The sequence below is a fragment of the Caloenas nicobarica genome, chromosome 3, assembly GCF_036013445.1.
Source record: "Caloenas nicobarica isolate bCalNic1 chromosome 3, bCalNic1.hap1, whole genome shotgun sequence".
NCBI classification, from domain to species: Eukaryota; Metazoa; Chordata; class Aves; order Columbiformes; family Columbidae; genus Caloenas; species Caloenas nicobarica.
In genome coordinates this window covers 48,028,899-48,046,208 of record NC_088247.1, presented here as the reverse complement: position 1 = coordinate 48,046,208, position 17,310 = coordinate 48,028,899, and the positions used below count along the sequence as shown (strand labels likewise).

The 17,310-nt window shown below is 41.2% G+C and overlaps 1 protein-coding gene across 5 annotated transcripts in view; it reads right to left on the bottom strand.

Annotated features, from left to right (window-relative positions):
- The window catches only part of AFG1L (AFG1 like ATPase), an 83,277-nt gene extending 66,096 nt beyond the window's left edge, over positions 1 to 17,181 (bottom strand). For 4 of the 5 annotated variants that reach the window (XM_065632001.1, XM_065632004.1, XM_065632006.1 and 1 more), the window contains exons 1-2: positions 10,538 to 10,654; positions 4,046 to 4,269 (exon numbers count right to left, since the gene is read on the bottom strand). In XM_065632001.1, coding sequence (XP_065488073.1) covers positions 4,046 to 4,269; positions 10,538 to 10,643 — 330 coding nt within the window. In that variant the 5' untranslated portion in view covers positions 10,644 to 10,654. Of the gene's footprint in view, positions 1 to 4,045; positions 4,270 to 10,537; positions 10,655 to 14,933; positions 15,013 to 15,099; positions 15,183 to 16,718 lie in introns of those variants that run through there. The other variant, XM_065632002.1, reaches the window with a different exon arrangement.
- Between the last annotated feature and the right edge of the window lie 129 nt (positions 17,182 to 17,310).

The following is a 17,310-nucleotide window of genomic DNA, read 5'->3' as shown; positions in this document are numbered from 1 at the left end:
GGCTATGATTCTACTAACTACCTGTTCACAGCTGTGACTCCTGTTCCATGGAAAATCTTCATTAAGGATATTGATTACAACTTTGCTGAAGCAAAACCTGGCCTGTACTAGAATTTAAACCATCTTTTATCTGGGTTAATAGTTCATTTTATCTCAAAAGGAGCTCTGTCTGAACTGGGAAATAACTTCCTCAAAGATAGCAGAAGAGAAACAAATACATTATGACTTCTTCTCCATCATGAACCATGATCTGATTTAACTACACAAGCTAGCAAGCTTTAATAGATTTACACCAAACTCACTGTTCTCCTCCTTTCCTGGGGTTCTGATGTATGACACAGCAGCATAGTGCTCAACCTGGGTATCAGTAGTTCTTAAGATTTCCACAGAGATAGCAAGCTCTAGAAGAAAAAGCTCAAACTGCAACAACACTTATCCCAATAACCAGTAGTTCTACAGCTGCTTTGCACTGATGGTGGCCTTAGTTCCCAGGTATCACAGACAACAATTTTTAAAAGCTGGTTTAAAATTAAAAAATGGAATTGAAGCAATGCTAAATGAAAGAGAGGAGCGCTTTAAAGGAACTAGGGAAAACCACATTCTCAACCTTGAAAATGGCATTTGACTTTTCCTTTTAAGAAAATCTCAGTCTGGCTTTACTGCAATTAGCTCTGTTATACAGGGAGAAAGTAGCATCACAATTTCCTAAACAGAATAAGATTAGTATTTGTTCCCTGCAATAGAAACTTTCTTCCCTATTCATGCTTCCCAATCAAAGAAACGCTAAATAACAAAACCACATAATGCTTGATCTACAAAGCCATTACAAGACACCTGCTCTAACAACTCTAATGATTCAGGGCACTCCAGTTAACACAAGTCAGCTCTCAAAACTATTCTCAAAGGCAGTGCTTTAAGAACAGAATATTCAAATGCCAAAAACACTTTACCAGAAAAGATCAAAATGCTCTAGACCACTGATCCTCAGGTTTGACAGTAAGACCAACACCTTCATCATAACATTTTTTCTGAAGAATGAAAATGAATAGAAGTCTGCCAGTGTGTCCAAAAGCTAATGTAGGAGCAAGCCAGAAAACTGATTTCCTTTTTAGTGACTTCCTTTTACAGTCCAGGTACAGTGTCTAAAGACAATTTTGAAATAGTCAATGTAAAAGATTACAAGGCCAATACCAACGCTTAAAAAAGATGCCCAGGTGGACCAAAAAAAAACATTTCACACGGAACACCCTCAAGATACAAAGCTTTGGCCTGCTAGACTATACTTACAGAAGTAGTTTGGCAAGCTAAATCCAGCTTGACCTCCTTGCACTCATGCAAAAACAGTTCTCATTTAGGCACGCTGCCATATTATTTCAGATACCAAAGAAAAGCAGTAACCATTTTTGAAAGAGTAAATTTCTGGTTTTTATTTAGTACTTACCAAACTGAATCAGGAGGCTGGTTTAGACTCAAGAGTTGGCCTACAAAAGCATCAAGAAAACATGGATCCCCAGGCACACACCCACATCCAATATAAATACATGTTTTGAAATACCATAACAGGTATAGTCTGAAAAGTATATTTATGTTTACACTGTTTCTATGTTTTCAACAGATTTTAATTAAAAAAATCCCAAAAGTAAAACATACGTGATGAGCTGATCCACCAGCCAGAACAGGCAAAAATACACCCCAAACCATTGTTTGGCTTTAGCTCCCACATTAGAGTTAGAATCATTCCATAATTTAGGTTGGCAAGGACCTGAGGGGATCACACAGTCAAATCCCCTGTTTAGGTTAACTGCTTTCAGAACAGAACTTCCAAAGACACACTCATTGCCCTCTAGGATTGGTCTTGCCTTAGCACCGCTTCCCTGTACTTCCCCACTCCCATGTTTTTCCTTCCAGAGTGACTGACTTCTGCTCCATGGAATTATTTCCCATCGAGAGTTCTTCTAATTGTATCTCAAAAAAAAAAAAAAAAAAAAGGCAAAAAAAAGCAAAAAAAAAAAAAGCACTCCTTCCTAGCTATCTAGTCTGCTTCCTTTCATCAGGAGGCAGGAAGACATTTCCAGTATTTCCAGTCAAGCATATGATTAACAAATACATGATCTACAGCTAGAAATATAACTTTAAAGCATTCAACGGATGTTGGAGGCAGTTTGATAAGCAGGCAAATGTCCCAGTGCTCTGCACTGTGATATACTCGCCTATTTGAAACAGGCACACTTACAAGTATAACACAGGCCATTTACAGGTATAATACTTGTTCTCATACCAATGTTCTCTATTTTTTTAATGCCTTAAAGCTAATATACATCACAAGAGCCTTGGAGTGGTGAGTTGTCGTTTGGTGACTAAAAAGCAGAGGACAGCATGTTATGTAGAGGCACTTGAGCCCTGTAGCCTTGGGCTCCCCTGATCTCATGCTACATCATGTAGGCTTGGCATGCAAATGTGGGTTTTATCCAGATAATATGAGAACTTGGTGTTGTAACGGGAACTATCTGGTTTGGTAACAAGTCCAACAGACTTACTTAGATTTATGCCTATGAGATGAGGTGTGTTGCAGAACAGATGTTGAGAAAAGCTGATGTGGAGATTCACTAGCAGGGTCTGCAGCTGACAGCATATATTGACTGTAAATGTGAAAGTTAACTTCTGACCAAAAATAAAAACAAAAGTGGTGCAAGAGAAAGAGAGAAAGAAAAATCAGAACAGTCAGTGGCTGGCTGGGAGGAGCAGTGACAGCTTCCAGACATCCTCGCTTAGGTGTAGGGAGATGTGTCTCCAGCACAGGCCGGAAAAATGAAGATGATGACAGCAATGAATATTTTGCCATATCTTTTTCCCAGCACTATACTTTTATTATCATCATACTCAGACAAACATCCTATTGTTGTTGTTTCCCCCCCACCACATTTTAGACTATTTCTGCTGACCGGAGTACGTTAATCAGGTTCAAACAAAGCATATTCACTGGTTGTTCAGCTTCTGTACACATCTATGATTGCCTAATGTTTACCAAGTATTTAAATTACTATGATGTACTTTGCTGGGCACTATGTTTGGTTTTCTGGGATATAAACACAAATCTACAAAACAAGAGGTAAGGAAAGCTGAGGGGGATTCTCACACCAGTTTGCTTCCCACAAGAACCTGCCATAACAATGCTATCAATATTTGCAGGTGCAAGGCCACAAGAGCAACAATCTGAGAATAACAGCACGAGAACAAGACATGAAAAATCCTGCCACAGAGGCTCTAGAAAACACTACATCAAAAACTTCAGGGACAAGTTACAGCTACAACAGAGCAGGCTATTAGCATTATTGATGCTAAGGCACTATGGTTCCCCAAGGCACTGAGCAACAGCGATACGTCTGAATTTTTGTTAATACTTTGAAAAGGAGTTGTAATGCCCTCCAAAACACAACTGGGGTGCAGATCACACCTCTGCCTTCTTTCCTTACCTCAGCTGGAGACTAAAAACACTGGAAAGAATGGACTTTTTTCAAAAAAGAAGTCATACCTGACCTATAATGCTAATATAATTACTAATTATATTTAATATAATTACTAATTATATTAGCAAAGCTAAATTGTTTAGCTTGGATTACTTAGACTCTGATGGCTAATTTCACTTATATTCATGGAAGAACTGTTAGAACACAAAATCTCAGTGTTCAGTATGTGTAACCCAAACACACGTGTTATACCAGCACTAGTGAGTTAAAACCTAGTCTAGGCCCCTCTCTCCTATAGCCAAATGACTTTTTGGGAAAGGCACACAATGGACGCAACCAAAATCATATTAGATTTTTTTACAGAATTATTTCAATAATATTTAGTCCAGTAGTTTCTAGAATGCCACTGGAATTTTACAAACCAAAAAGAAAGAAAGGAGATCCAAACACGAACAATAACCTATCTGTAAAGACTCAGCTGCAAAAATGAGACATGTTAATGACAGAAACTTACGTACTTTAAGCACATTCTTATGAGCAAACAGAAATGAAAAAAAAATTATCTTTGTAAATCTCACCTTTGAGAGAAGGTTTTTTGAACCAATGCTGTAGCCTTTAAGGCTCTCGTGCAACTTCTGCAGGTGCTGCACAACTCTTCTTTGTTGCTCATCATTCCTCAGCTCTTCTTGCTTAATCAGAAAGTCATAATGTTCTAAAGGTCCATTGCAAACAAATAAGGCTCTGGCATTAGCATCTGTAGGAGTACCAGGGACTGTCTTCTCATCTGCCTGAGCTGTGTACGCTGTAAAATGAAAAGTATATTATTAATAGAGAAGTTTAGAAAAGCATCCTCTTATATTCATAAACACACATTCTTAACAGTTTACAGAAAAACGTATATACGTTACTTACCTATACAAACACTAGAGTATGTTACCCCATTTTTCATTAAATCAACTTCTAACTTTAGTAGTAAACACCTCTAGTAGTATGTTTTAACACTTTTCACTAACAAATACACACACTAAAAAGCTGAGAGTTGGTAAAATTTGGATGAGTTGTTGCAAGGGAAGTTTTGACTTTTTCCCTGCAAACTGGAGCAAAACCATTTAAAAATTCCAAAGTGCATTTCTCTGAATAGATTAATCCTTTAGAGAGTGGTGGGCTACACTAGGTGGAAAGAATTTAAATGCCAGCAAACAAGAGACCAAAACAGGAGTTCAATAAGCAAGCTGAAAGAGTAAAAACCAGACTAAGCAAGGCAAAAGCTGTGAAGCCCTGCAATGGCACAGCCTGCTCTGCTGGCATTGTCTTCTGCCTAGAAGAGACAGGGCCATGCCCCCTCCCAAAAAAAAAAGTCAGAATTGCTAGACACAAAATAAGATATAACTAGGAAAGAACATTCAGGATTACAAAGGCAGCTGGCTAAATCAGTAATATCAGAAACTTAACAATGGAACACACTGAAAAGGTGTTTAACGTCGTCTTTGCTTCCACTGTCATTTAAAAGGTTAAGTATAATCACGAGTAACACAACGTATAGCAATGACGAAATAAATAGATTTGAGTAGGAAAAATGCAATAGAAGCATACATTAATAAACTCTGTTTTATTCAATACTGGTGTGGTCCAACCTGGAACACACTTTTCAATTTTCACATAATATTTCATAGGAGGTATGAACTAAGTAGAGGAGTAGAAGATGATATGAGGACTATTTGTTAAACGATGAGCCACAACCCACAGAGAAGTTGTAACAGGCACAAGAAGAGTTTAAAATTGTTATAAGAAACATGAGTATAGCTATAAAAGAGAAGGATAAAACTGAACAATTAAATCAAATGGTTTATTTATTGCAACTAACACCTTCGTTTCTCCAGAACAATAGTCACCATTTCCATCTGTAGCCAATAATTACACCGAATTCTCCTGCCCTGAAGGAAATGAGTTACTGCTATGAATTAAAAGTGATTATAATAGCTCATCCCTAGCTAAAGAGATCACATAAAGAAAGTTGAGTTTAAAGTCTGTTATTGCAAATATTTGAGTAAAACCTTTAGAGAAGACTAAAGAACAGCACATAGCTATCTCCAGATACACACAAGGTATTGAGAACAGGAAATAAACTGTATTTATACAGTTACCTTAATAACCGCAATCAAGGCAGTGAAATCGATTAGCTACATTTATACAGTTCTAAAATTACATTCAGCCCTTTGGAGACAACCACGAGGCTGATGTGGCCACCGGGGAACACGAGTTTGACACCCCTGGTCTACAAGCTGCTAAACTTTCATTGATGGGAAGTTAATTTTAAAAACAAGTTTGACAAAAATCTGTCAGGAACAGGCCAGCAATACCTGAACTGACTCCAAAAGGACAGGGAAAAGGCATAGATGATCTCTCAAAGCTTTTTCATCTTGTTTTCAACCATTCCACCCCCACATAAAGTCAATCTCAGTCCTATGATCTCTACTTCCAAACTATCTGTGCCTTTGTAATGCATAGATTTGGATGGCTCTGAGAGCTCCAATGAGAGGGACAGCCAGCACCCCATTATACCTAAAAAGCCACCAGTTCCTACTGCTTACTACAAGATCAGAGGAAAAAGAGGAGAAAGCCAAAAAAAAAAAAAAAAAAAGCTGATATAGGGATAAGAAAGGGTTTGTGGCTCATGACCTTCCTGGCCATGGACAAAGCACACCAGTAGGACTGCTCAGAAGTGTGGTTTTTGTCTCAGATTACATGTACTTAGAGCTAACCATCCCGGGAGTGGAAGAAAATACTTCGTCATTAACAGATAACGAAGATGGAGAGTGATGACAGAGGGTGCCACAGGACAAATTACTCACTGTTCTCCTAAAATAATATTGAACACCGGGATTTAAATATGCTGGGGGTACACTATCATACACTACCAGGAGACACTCAGTAACTGGTAAGTGATAAACTCAAACTTGTAGCTGCAAAATAAAGGCATATGCTCTTTAAAAGTGTGTAGGCGTTTTAGAGGTAAGTCACCAGAAGACAGCTTTTCAAGCGATAAACTATTCTAAGAAACAGGAAAAAAATGTGTCTTCCATTCTAATCTGCACCTTGTGGCAGAGATTGCAAAATCATTTGAACAACTATGCTTCTATAGTAATCTATTCCCAAACTGATTAAAAAAAGAAACTTTAGAAATCTTAATGCATAGCAGAGGAATACCAGGCAATTGCTTTCCATAATTTTACATCAAGAAACTACTGTTAGCATAGGAATCTCTTATGACTCAGCACATTAATTGTAGTCCTACAGCCTTTTCCTCCATATTGCAAAATATGGGTTTTCATTTATCTCTTCCTGTCTCATTATCTAATCTTTGTATTACATAAACTGTTACTCGATTTTTATTAGCTCCCTTCTATCTCTATGTAGTGTTCTAGATACATGTATAGAAAAGCACACCATCAATTCATTATTCTCCTAGTTTTCAACATAACAGTGCAAAGCCACAGACATGCGTCTATCCATAACTATCTTTCCCACCCCATGGTGCAGAACAGTTTTGGATATTACCACATTTAGCCTGACCTCCACTGCTTCTTTAAGAGTTGCCACCAGGTTGCAACTTTTTGTTAAATTCCTGTTCCTAAAATATACATGTATCTCACTTTATTTCAAGCCATAAAATCAGTTGCTTGCACTTGTCTTTCCACTTGCCTTTCATAGACCAAGCTGCAGTGAAGACCCATTGTGATACACACAAAAAAGTCCTGCCTTGGAGAAATATGAGGGGACAAACCCACTAAAGCAACAAAAGAAAAAAACCAAAAAACAAAAAAACCCACCACACTTATTAATGTAGAAATGCCTAATGAAAATGCCAATCTGAAATTCTAAAAATTTCCTTTAAAGCGGGGAACTTAAGACATCTTCAGTAAACTGGCATTAACTTTCCACTGCAAATACAAGTGCCTACATCAAAATATAAAAAGAAAAACTGTTCTTCAGAGACCTTCTGCTCTGGAAAAGAGCAGCAAATTGAAAAACTAATCAGTATGCTGTTGAGTTTTCCCACTGCCACTTAGAACTGATGTCTGAGATGACACAGGAGAAAGGCATGCGAGTTTCAATGACACTGCTTATGAAAGCAACAGTCACAGCTGAGGCAGGCACCAGAGTTATTTCTGTAAGAAGACAATCTGAAATGGAAGCTAGGTTGAGGCATATCAAAAACTGATCTCAACAGCAGCCAGGAGGTTGAGAGCACAGAAGGGTAACAGAGATAAACACAACTCACCCTGGTAGTCCTTCTTTTTTACCTGGTAGTTGGATTTCATTGTGTAAGGTTTTGAACTGTGAGGTCTAAAATCTGTCAGATGATAATTCTGATTACAAAAAGCTTGCCAGGTCCTTGTCTTCCCCATATTTCAGGGCCTAGGAAAAGAACCTAGGCTTCCCTGACACGAATTTCGTCTTTGCTATCTTTCCATGACTGCAGAAACCGACATATTTGAACTCATTAATCTGTGAGATTTCAAGGAATGCAAAAAGACTTCATATGAATTTGAGATGATTATTCACTTTTGGGAGAGAAAAAGTGTTGTATATCCACAGATGAATTCAAATTTGGTCTTCAAGATCTCTTACAGCCCTCAATCTAAACATCTTTTAAGCATATGATTAGAATTGTAGACTTTTAATGGAATGAAAAAGAAAAAAAGAAAAATCATGATAGATAGATAATATCCAGATAAAGAGGCAAAGATCAAACAAATGGAAATTAAGTGATTTTATTGCAAAAGGTAAGTCATGCTTCAGATTACAATATTCCCCTCACTAAAGGGTCACTCACATACAGTACACATGAAAATATGTATTATTAATTCTGGAAACAAAGTTGACACAACTTTGAAGTTAAGGGGCATTTCTATCAACAGGCAGATGGTGGTATCAGAGACCTCGCTAAACTCATTAATTAAGCTGATAGCATAACTGCCACAAAATCTTTCCTTCTTAGATGACATCACAGTGATGGGGAAGGTCAATGGTGGAGTCTTGTAGCCCCAAACGTTATTTTCCTGCAGGAGTATGGGAGCGAAGGTAGCAGAAGATCAGAAAATACTTTTTTTTTGTTTTGCATGCTAGTACTTGTACATAATAATGTCCTCATCTCATCTTTTATTAAATATACGTGCAAGCTTTGCAGAATCAGTCTAAAACAGGTAAACGGCCCCATAGTGTACAAGGATTTGGATGAGTTAAGCACATGCGTTGCAGTTAAGCACGAGTAAACCTGCAAAAGAACGAAGACTTGGCATGTAAGCTTCTCAGGAAAGAGATCATGTGTCATTTATAAAGCAGAAAATACATTTATAGTCCTGTAACACCATACAATTGCTCCTTTCAAAATATTTTACAATGCTTAATGAGAAGAATGGGAGAAGAGGCCAACTGAAAAATTTATTTACTTTCCAATGATTAATAGAATGCTTAGAAAAGCAAAGTCTGACCAAACATACTGGAGGAGGAAGGGGAGAAGAGGCTAAGTTATCTGCACAAATTGAACACATCAGGCCAGTATCACATGAAACAAAAACAAACAAACAAAAAAACCCACCCACACCTACTGAAATGAGCAGTTCAAATCAGAAGAGGCAGCTTACAGCAAAGATACAAGGACTTGGACTCTCCTCCCACCTTTGTCTCATTATATGACCTTGGATGAATCACTGAACCCCTGTTTAGCCTTCTTGCAGTCCATTCCTTTGGGCAGTATATGAAGTGGTACTTAAGCTTCTAGAGAAGCATATGAGGTAGAACTAGAATTCTGCTTTTTTGCATACAAACCCATGACATTATTCTGAAATATGAACCCCATTTAACAATCTGACCTACAGATGAAAGTACAAAAAGATGGAAAAGTTTATCAGTGAAATTAAAACTTTACATAAATACTACTTGTGAAATTCTTTCGTTAAGGAAAAAGTACAAAAGTACGGAAAGCAAATCACAAAACCAAAAAAACCCCTATGAACCAGTGGTCATTAAAACAAAATTATAAGTTAATTCAGTGATGATTGCCCAACTCTGCAGATGTCTTCAAACAACATATGTAAGTGCTACCTTCCCTTGGGCAAGGAAGCTGAAGAACTATGCCTAAAGCCACGGGATCTATTCCAACAACTTTTTTTAAATGGTAACCTGGTGCTTATAAAAACCAACAAACATCAAATAAAAACACACGACAGTAGTACTAAGGGTAGTGCTTGTCTGTTTTCCTTTAGGATGTCTAAACATTGCAAAATCAAAATACAGTGTGTGTATGTGAACATTTACCAACCCCAGACCTGATGACTAACTTTCAGACCTTTGGGACCCACCTGACATCAGCTGAAGTCCCACACTCTTGTCAGACTGGCAGCAGATGAAGTAACTCTCTCTAACGAAAAAAAGACCTCTGCTTCTAACCTAAGCCTCAAGTTACTAAAACCTAGCTCCCCATAAATACTTGTATTACAGTGACTTTTTAAGTAAGGCTGCCAGACAGAGCTCGGCTCTGTACAACGGAGCAGGCTTACAGGAAGAAGTCCCCGAGCACGGTGAATGCTTTGGCAAGATCCAGCGCACTCACCGCCCAGCGAGCTCCCGACACAGCGCACGGAAGCCCTGTTAACCGGGGGAAAGCGGCATCGCTACCTCGGGAAGCCCCGGGGCCGTTCGCGCATCCCCCGCCGCTCCGGGGGAGCCGGGGGCCGACTCCCAGCGGCCGGTCGCGCCGCCCGGGGCCGCTCCGGGGCTGGGCCGGCGGACGGGCCGCCCCCGGCCTGCCCGAGCCGGGCAACATGAGGACACGGGCAGGGCACGCCAGGGCGGCGGGGCCGCTGCGCGACCCGGCGACTGCCGCCTGCTCCGCCCGCCCGGCCCCACCTCCGCCTGAGGGGAGACCCGCGGCGGGGAGGGACGCACCGGCTCCCGCAGCCGCTGCACGCTGCCCTGCCTGCCGCCCTCCCTGCGCCGTGCCCCAGCAGCCTGTCGCTCTCCCTCCCTTCGCCCGGCGGCGGGCCCCCTCCCGCGGCGGCACTGACCTCTCCGCAGGGCGGCGGCCCGCACCGGTAGCAGGCGGGCGCCCCGCCGCACCGAAGCCCACAGCAGGCAGCGCGCAGTAACCAAGGGCGACACGGGCGCCGCCATCTTCCCGGGCCGGGCTCTGCGGCGGGGGCGCGGGGCGCGCTGGGAAACGGAGTCCGGCCGCCCCGGGGGCAACGGCCGCGCCCCTTCGGAGGAGCCGGGGCTCGGCCCGTACCGGGCGAGCCGCTCCAGCCGGGGGCCCTGGCTCCTCTCCCTCCGATTGCCCCTCAGGCCAAGCCGCAGGCTGTGGGGCAGCAGGCGGGCAGCGAGCAGAAGAGGCCGAGCCGCCCGCACCCGCCTCAGGGCCGCCCTCCCCGCACAGCCGCTCGGCGTAAATCGCACTTCACAGTCACACCAAGTACCAGGCTGGCACCATTTGTGGTACCTTGCTGCCCCAGCCACCCACTCGAATTTTCCTAACAACTCGCTTGTCGTCTGTGGTTTGTATCATGCTGCACCGTAGCTGGAGCTGATGCAGCAGCTCTCAGGCCAGCTTGGAGGTCACTGAGTTTTGGCAACTGAATTTGCATTTCTTGATCATGTATAGCTTGTGTTGTTCGTCTTTAAAAGCATCAGCCGTAAAATAACTAAGGACAAATACTTATGAACATAAACCATAACAGCAAGATATGTTAACATAAAAGCAGATCAGAGAATCACTGAATCATTTTGGTCGGAAAAGACCTTTAAGATCATAAAGTCCAACCATTAAACTAACACTGCCAAGTTTGCCACTAAACCATGTCCCTAAGAACCTCATCTATGCATCTTTTAAACACCTCCAGGGATGGTGACTCCACCACTTCCCCAGGCAGCCTGTTCCAGTGCCTGACAACCCTTTCCATGAAGTAAGTTTTCCTAATATCCAATCTAAACCTCCCCTGGCACAACTTGAGATGTCCCTGAAGACAACACAAAACGTAGAGGCTGATTCGGTCCTGTACAGCCAGTGTGTGCCCAGCACACCGTAACCCTTGTCCTTGGCAAGTATTGGTTCACATGGGGCTCCAGAGAGCTCCTCGGGAGAACACTGACCCCCTGCTTCATTCGGTAGGTACCCAACTGTCTTATCCAAACACCTCCGTGGTGACTAAGATGCTCTTTTTGCAGAAAGGCACAATGCAAAAAGCCTCCACTCCAAGGGAAAGGCACTGGCACTGGGGAATCGCCAACCAGAACACTAACCTGTTCACTGGTTGGGCATCTGTTCCTGTCAGAAATGCAGTGAAAGGTCAGGAGGGGGCTTCAGATGCTGTCTGCCAAGTGCATTGTGCAAGAAATAGATAACAAAATGCTTGCTCATGGTAAAAACAAAAAGAAAATGCTTGAACTGACTTGTTGGTTTTGCAACATCAGAATTCTCATGTCTTATTCTAGCATTAAATTTCCACGCAACATGAGAAAGCAAGCAAGTAATTTTCACAGACTATTCATCAACTTTTTTTTTAATAAGAGAATAGTAAAATGTTGCATCAGGGCACTATAGAACAACTTGCAAATATAAGTTTATTATATCCTGACTAGTATTGTTAATTTTAAAAATAATGTTTATGATCTTCAAAATATTAACAGGGATTGAAATTATATTCTAACATGTTCAGCTGGTTTAAAATATGTAGTTGCTCCAGATACATCTTCAGTGCAACGTACCTCATTAAGTAGTGAACCAAAGTGCCAATTTATCACATCTTAGCTGTTTTCAGTGCATTTTCTTTCATCTTTCCTTTATTTAGCGTTTATTGGTTTTGACTCATTCTAGTATGTTATAGCTATCAACACCTGTGCCCACTTAGGAATGAATTCCATTACAAATCATAGTGAATTGAATAGACGTCTCAAAGATGCATCACAATTGTTGCAATATTTTTAGAAACTCAAACAAGGAAACAAACAACTTCAGTAAAAGTGATTTAAATAACAAATAACTTATCTTTATAAACAGCTTATCTCCTTGAGAACAAAGAATAAACAAGGCAACAAGAGCCGGTTTTTCTTCCGTTATTAACTCAGATCACAATACGAATGGGTGAAATGTCAAGAATAATTGGAGAAAATGACAGCATAATCTTCAGCAAAAACATCTGATTTATTTAAATTATCACTGTTTTTATCTTAACCATGTTATGCAAGGCAGCATAGAAAAACTTCGCATTTGAGTCTATTCTGACATCATCTACCTAAGTGAATAAACCTTCTGCAATGCTGTGAGCCTCCTGTACACTGCCAGACTCTGAACTGCCCCGTACACAGCACTGCACACTCCAGGAACTGAATCTCCATTGGCTGTAAACACTTGGCAAAACCACATTTTGGTGCTAACTTAAACAAACAGGACTTTGAAGTATACTTCTGTCAATTAGTATGGTTAATGGCCTGTAACAGACGAAGATCCATTCTGGGGTATGTTTGTATACTTCATTCCTTGTACCTGTCCATTTGCTCACCTCCAAAAGATGTGACATCACAACTATGTAGAAATTAAATTGAAACTTGTTCAACCCAGCTGCATTATTAGTCTGGCAGCTAGAAAAATGTATAGGTGGTCTTTAACAAAAATAAAAATCAGGGGTATAATAAAACTCCTCCAGAGGCCCCTCTAGCCTCTGGTGCTCTAAACTGCACTCCTTTTAGAAATCCTGGAGTGCTGAACCCTATGAGGATGTATGTGTCCAAGGGTCTTAGGGTCTCTGCCAGCCCCCCTCTGAGATCCTGCAGAACGAGGGCAGGCTCTACCTGTGTGCAAGGCTCCAAGATATTCCCACCACAGGAAACATCTTTGGCTCCCAAACATAAACGTACTCATGATATAAAACTGACCATTCAGCCTACTCTATGAAAACGGATTTTTGTGGCTAGTTTTCATCAACACAGTTTCCATCAAAAGCCATTTCCCTGAGATTATGTCAAAACACTCTGGGGTAAACTTGATATTAACCTCCTCTATTTTGAGACAATCAAATATGCTATAGTCTACATTGCTTGTAAACGCTCAGATTAATAAAGCTGCATAAATGTTCCAAAACTTACGGACTTAGAGCCATTTTCACTGTTCACAACTTGCATTTCAGTCAGCTCAAACACCTCGATGTGTCAGAAATTCATTGCAGAGTTTTCCAGCTACACGGGCACTACTCAGCATCTCTCAGAAAAAGGAGTTCACAGTAGAAATGAATGCCGTGAGGTGGTGGATGACATTTTAAACATGAAGGAATCTAGAAGTATGTATGAGAATCATCCCTTGTTGAAAGGGATAATATTGTGTAAAAAAGGAGAAGAGCAATTGAATATAATAGTTAAATCTGAATATAAATATAAAAAATGTGGACATTACAAATTATAAGATTAACATTTTTATCTGGAGGATAAGTACACAATGCAGATACTCAGACACCATGTTTCAAAACACTGGCAGCTAACACAGGGATCAGTAAGTCATTTTTCCACATAAAGTATTGCACAATTAGTTCAATGCCTTGTGGGTTTTGCCTTATCCTGAGTCAGCATTCCCCGCAAGTTTTGATAAAATATGCCCATGTTGACTAAAATGTGTTAACATGAGCACTTCTCAGAAGGCTGGAGAGTCCTAGCTGGATAATGGAGAGATTTGGTTTCCTTTCCAGTTAAATGTGACTTTTTCTTTTAAAAACAAAGAAACAAACAAAACCTACCTGAGAGTTATTACTATACCAAATTTAAAAATTAATCATCCATGAATACCTGCTTTTGTGGGTTCACGCTATGAGACCCTGGTATTCATATTGCCATTTGAAGTTATGCCAGAATATCTTTGTGCTATAGTTGAATAAATAATGTGTAGTAACAAATCCCTGAATACCTAATCTCTTAGTTGTTACTCTGAACACTTGACGTTTTACATCTGATCTTTGTACCTACAAACACAGCTGACTTCTCTCCCTCCAGATTTGATATTTGGCCCAAAGTTCATGCCAGAAACAGAATCGAAATTTTCTTTTCCGATTTATGCTCACCTTAATCCTGAGAGAATGACCTTTCTCACAAGCAAAAGCGACTACAGACAGCATAACTCCAGTCTCATGGATCACAAATAAACCATCTAAAGCACAATTCAAAATAAACAAATGCAGTTTCTGAGGGCTGGACGGAAATAAGTAAGCTCACAGGACTCTAATTTTCCCCACCTTCATTCCTTCCTTCTCTTTGCCTCATTAGCCAGTGTGGCTTGCGTAGTTTCACACAATGTAAGGGGGGGCCTGTCATAAAGCAGGACATCCTCCCCTTCGCGTCTGAGCTCAGAGGATTTGTGTTTCACCTAAATTTAAAAAAAAAAAAAAAGGGAGACCCCCACCAAATCACTGTAACCTCCTTACTTACCAGCACTATTGACACATGGGCACGGAAACATTCACTCCCTGTACCTTGCGTCCACACGGCTCTCCACCACCAGTTATCTCTGTCAGGAAAAGCAGACAAAACAGTGGTGCTAAGATAGTATGCCATAAGAAAAGCACCCAGTTTAAGCCTCATTCCTAGTACTTACCCAGCGTGAGAACAAATTATATTCTTGATTCATCGTAGGCTCAGCAATTTCTCAAATGTAGAGCATCAGGCACTTTTTTGTTTCTTTGGAATAGATAACGAAACCAGGCTTGGCCAGGAGGCAGACAATATATTATACTTAAAACAATATCAGTGCTCTGCCATATCTTCACATTGGCAGTCAGATACCGTAGCATAGGTTGTGTAACAAACAAAAGCTTATCCAGATGCGTGCATATGCAATCTCAGTAGAATTAACGAGTTTTTTCTTGCCTTGCTGCAAGACCAGTTTAATAACTAGTATAATTCAGGTAAGGCTCCCTTTTCACTCCCACTTTGTAAAACTCTGTCAGCTTAATTTCTGTTTATAAAGTGAGTAGTTGGCAACTATTAGCAGAAAGAGGGGAAGTAAGGAAGGTGCACTAGTAAGGGGGAGAAATAATACTGGAGGAGTGATGAGCAGAAAATTCACAGAAAAGTTACCAAACAAACCACCTACAGCATACTGGTTATGCGGATGGGCTATTTTTGTACCTTGGGTTTTCTCTGCTTTCTCATTTTCTTTTTATTAACATAGACAACTGCTAAACAAACTTGGTGGATGTTAACTTTGAGTCTCACAGGTGTGATCTGGGAGCAGCCTGCCATTTTCCCTACTGCCTCTACAGATTTTTAGAAAAAAATGTAACTGGTTTTCTTACAGTCTCATTCTACCTGGATGGTAATGGAGCATCACCAGAATTCTTTCATAAAGAAGGAAGGAAAATTATATATGCATTTAACCACTGGAGGGGTACTGTTAACAGGTATTTTAAAAATCTGGAAGATTTTTTATTGTAGAGTCATATAGAAATAGCAGCAGTGGATTAATATAATTTCTATTCACTCATGTCCTAACTGCATCAAGAAGGTAAACATTCCACTTCTTTTGGCAATATTTCTTTTATTGTAACACACCATCTACTTGAATCAGGTACTGAGGAATCAAAGACTTAACATCTTGGAAGGGAACAATTCCATCAGCTTCCCTTCTCCCTTTCTCTCACTCTTTCTTCTTTCTCTCTTCAAGTTACTATAATATCTTAAAACAAACAAACAAACAAGCGAGAAACAAACCTGTAAACACAATTTTCCTTTCCTGGCCTTTATGAATGTGAACAAACTCTTAATCTTTGTAAGATATGAGAATATAAAATCTGAGCCAGTTCGTTAAACTGCCATCAAATGCATATCATTTGTGAAAATCCAAGACTTCTTATAAGATTTAATGCTACTACAGACAACATTGCCACCTTGCTTGCAGCTTGGCTCAATAACCTAGACTTTGTTTTCAACACAGAGCTTTTGGCAGGCATCTCCTCCAGCCTGCATTTGTACCTGGCTTTTGCTGAAGGCCCTCCATATACAGCATTTCCTATCCAGTCCTTTCACCCTGGCTCTCACTTTCTCTCTTTTGTATCTTGAATACAGCATTGCCCTTTTCCCTGATCATGGTACATACAGTTTTGTTCATGTCCATCTACAATGCCATTGCAAAAATAATTTCTTATTCTCTCAACACCAAGGCATAGGTTAAATTTCTGACTAATATACTGACCTAACCTTCCTGCGGTACCTCACCTGTAATGAACAGCAATCCTTCCTTTCTACAATCTTTAAGGACCACAGGTGAATAGTTGCAGCCAGGACTAATGCACTGCTCTTATCATTGTGTTGTTATAATCTTCTTTGATTTTAAAAAATAATGGATTAGATTGCTGCTGCGCTGACTGAATCCCATCGCCGTTGTCTGTCTACGCTCCCGATCCGTGCTACCGCATCAACAGAGGCCGCCGCCTCGGCCTCACCGAGGGCCGGCCCCAGCCAAGGCGCCCCGGGGCCGCCTCACGGCGCGACCCGCCGGAGCCGCCCTCACCGCCTCAGGCCCCGGCCCCGCAGAGGAGCTCCTTCCCTGGATGAGAGAAGGGGACTCACTGCGGGCCACTAGTGGGGGAGAATCTGCAGGACAACCCGGACCACCCCTCCGCAGAGCCCCCGTTCCTCTGGCTGGCACCGGGCCGAGCCCCACAACCTGCGCCCGGCCCGTCGCGCTGCCCGCCTAGGGGGCGGGCCCGACGATCAAGCTCCCACAGCCGCCCACACAAGCCTCCCGCGCACGCCGGGATCTGTAGTTCGGAAGGCGGGCAGCCACGCTGGGCGTAGCGAGCGGGGC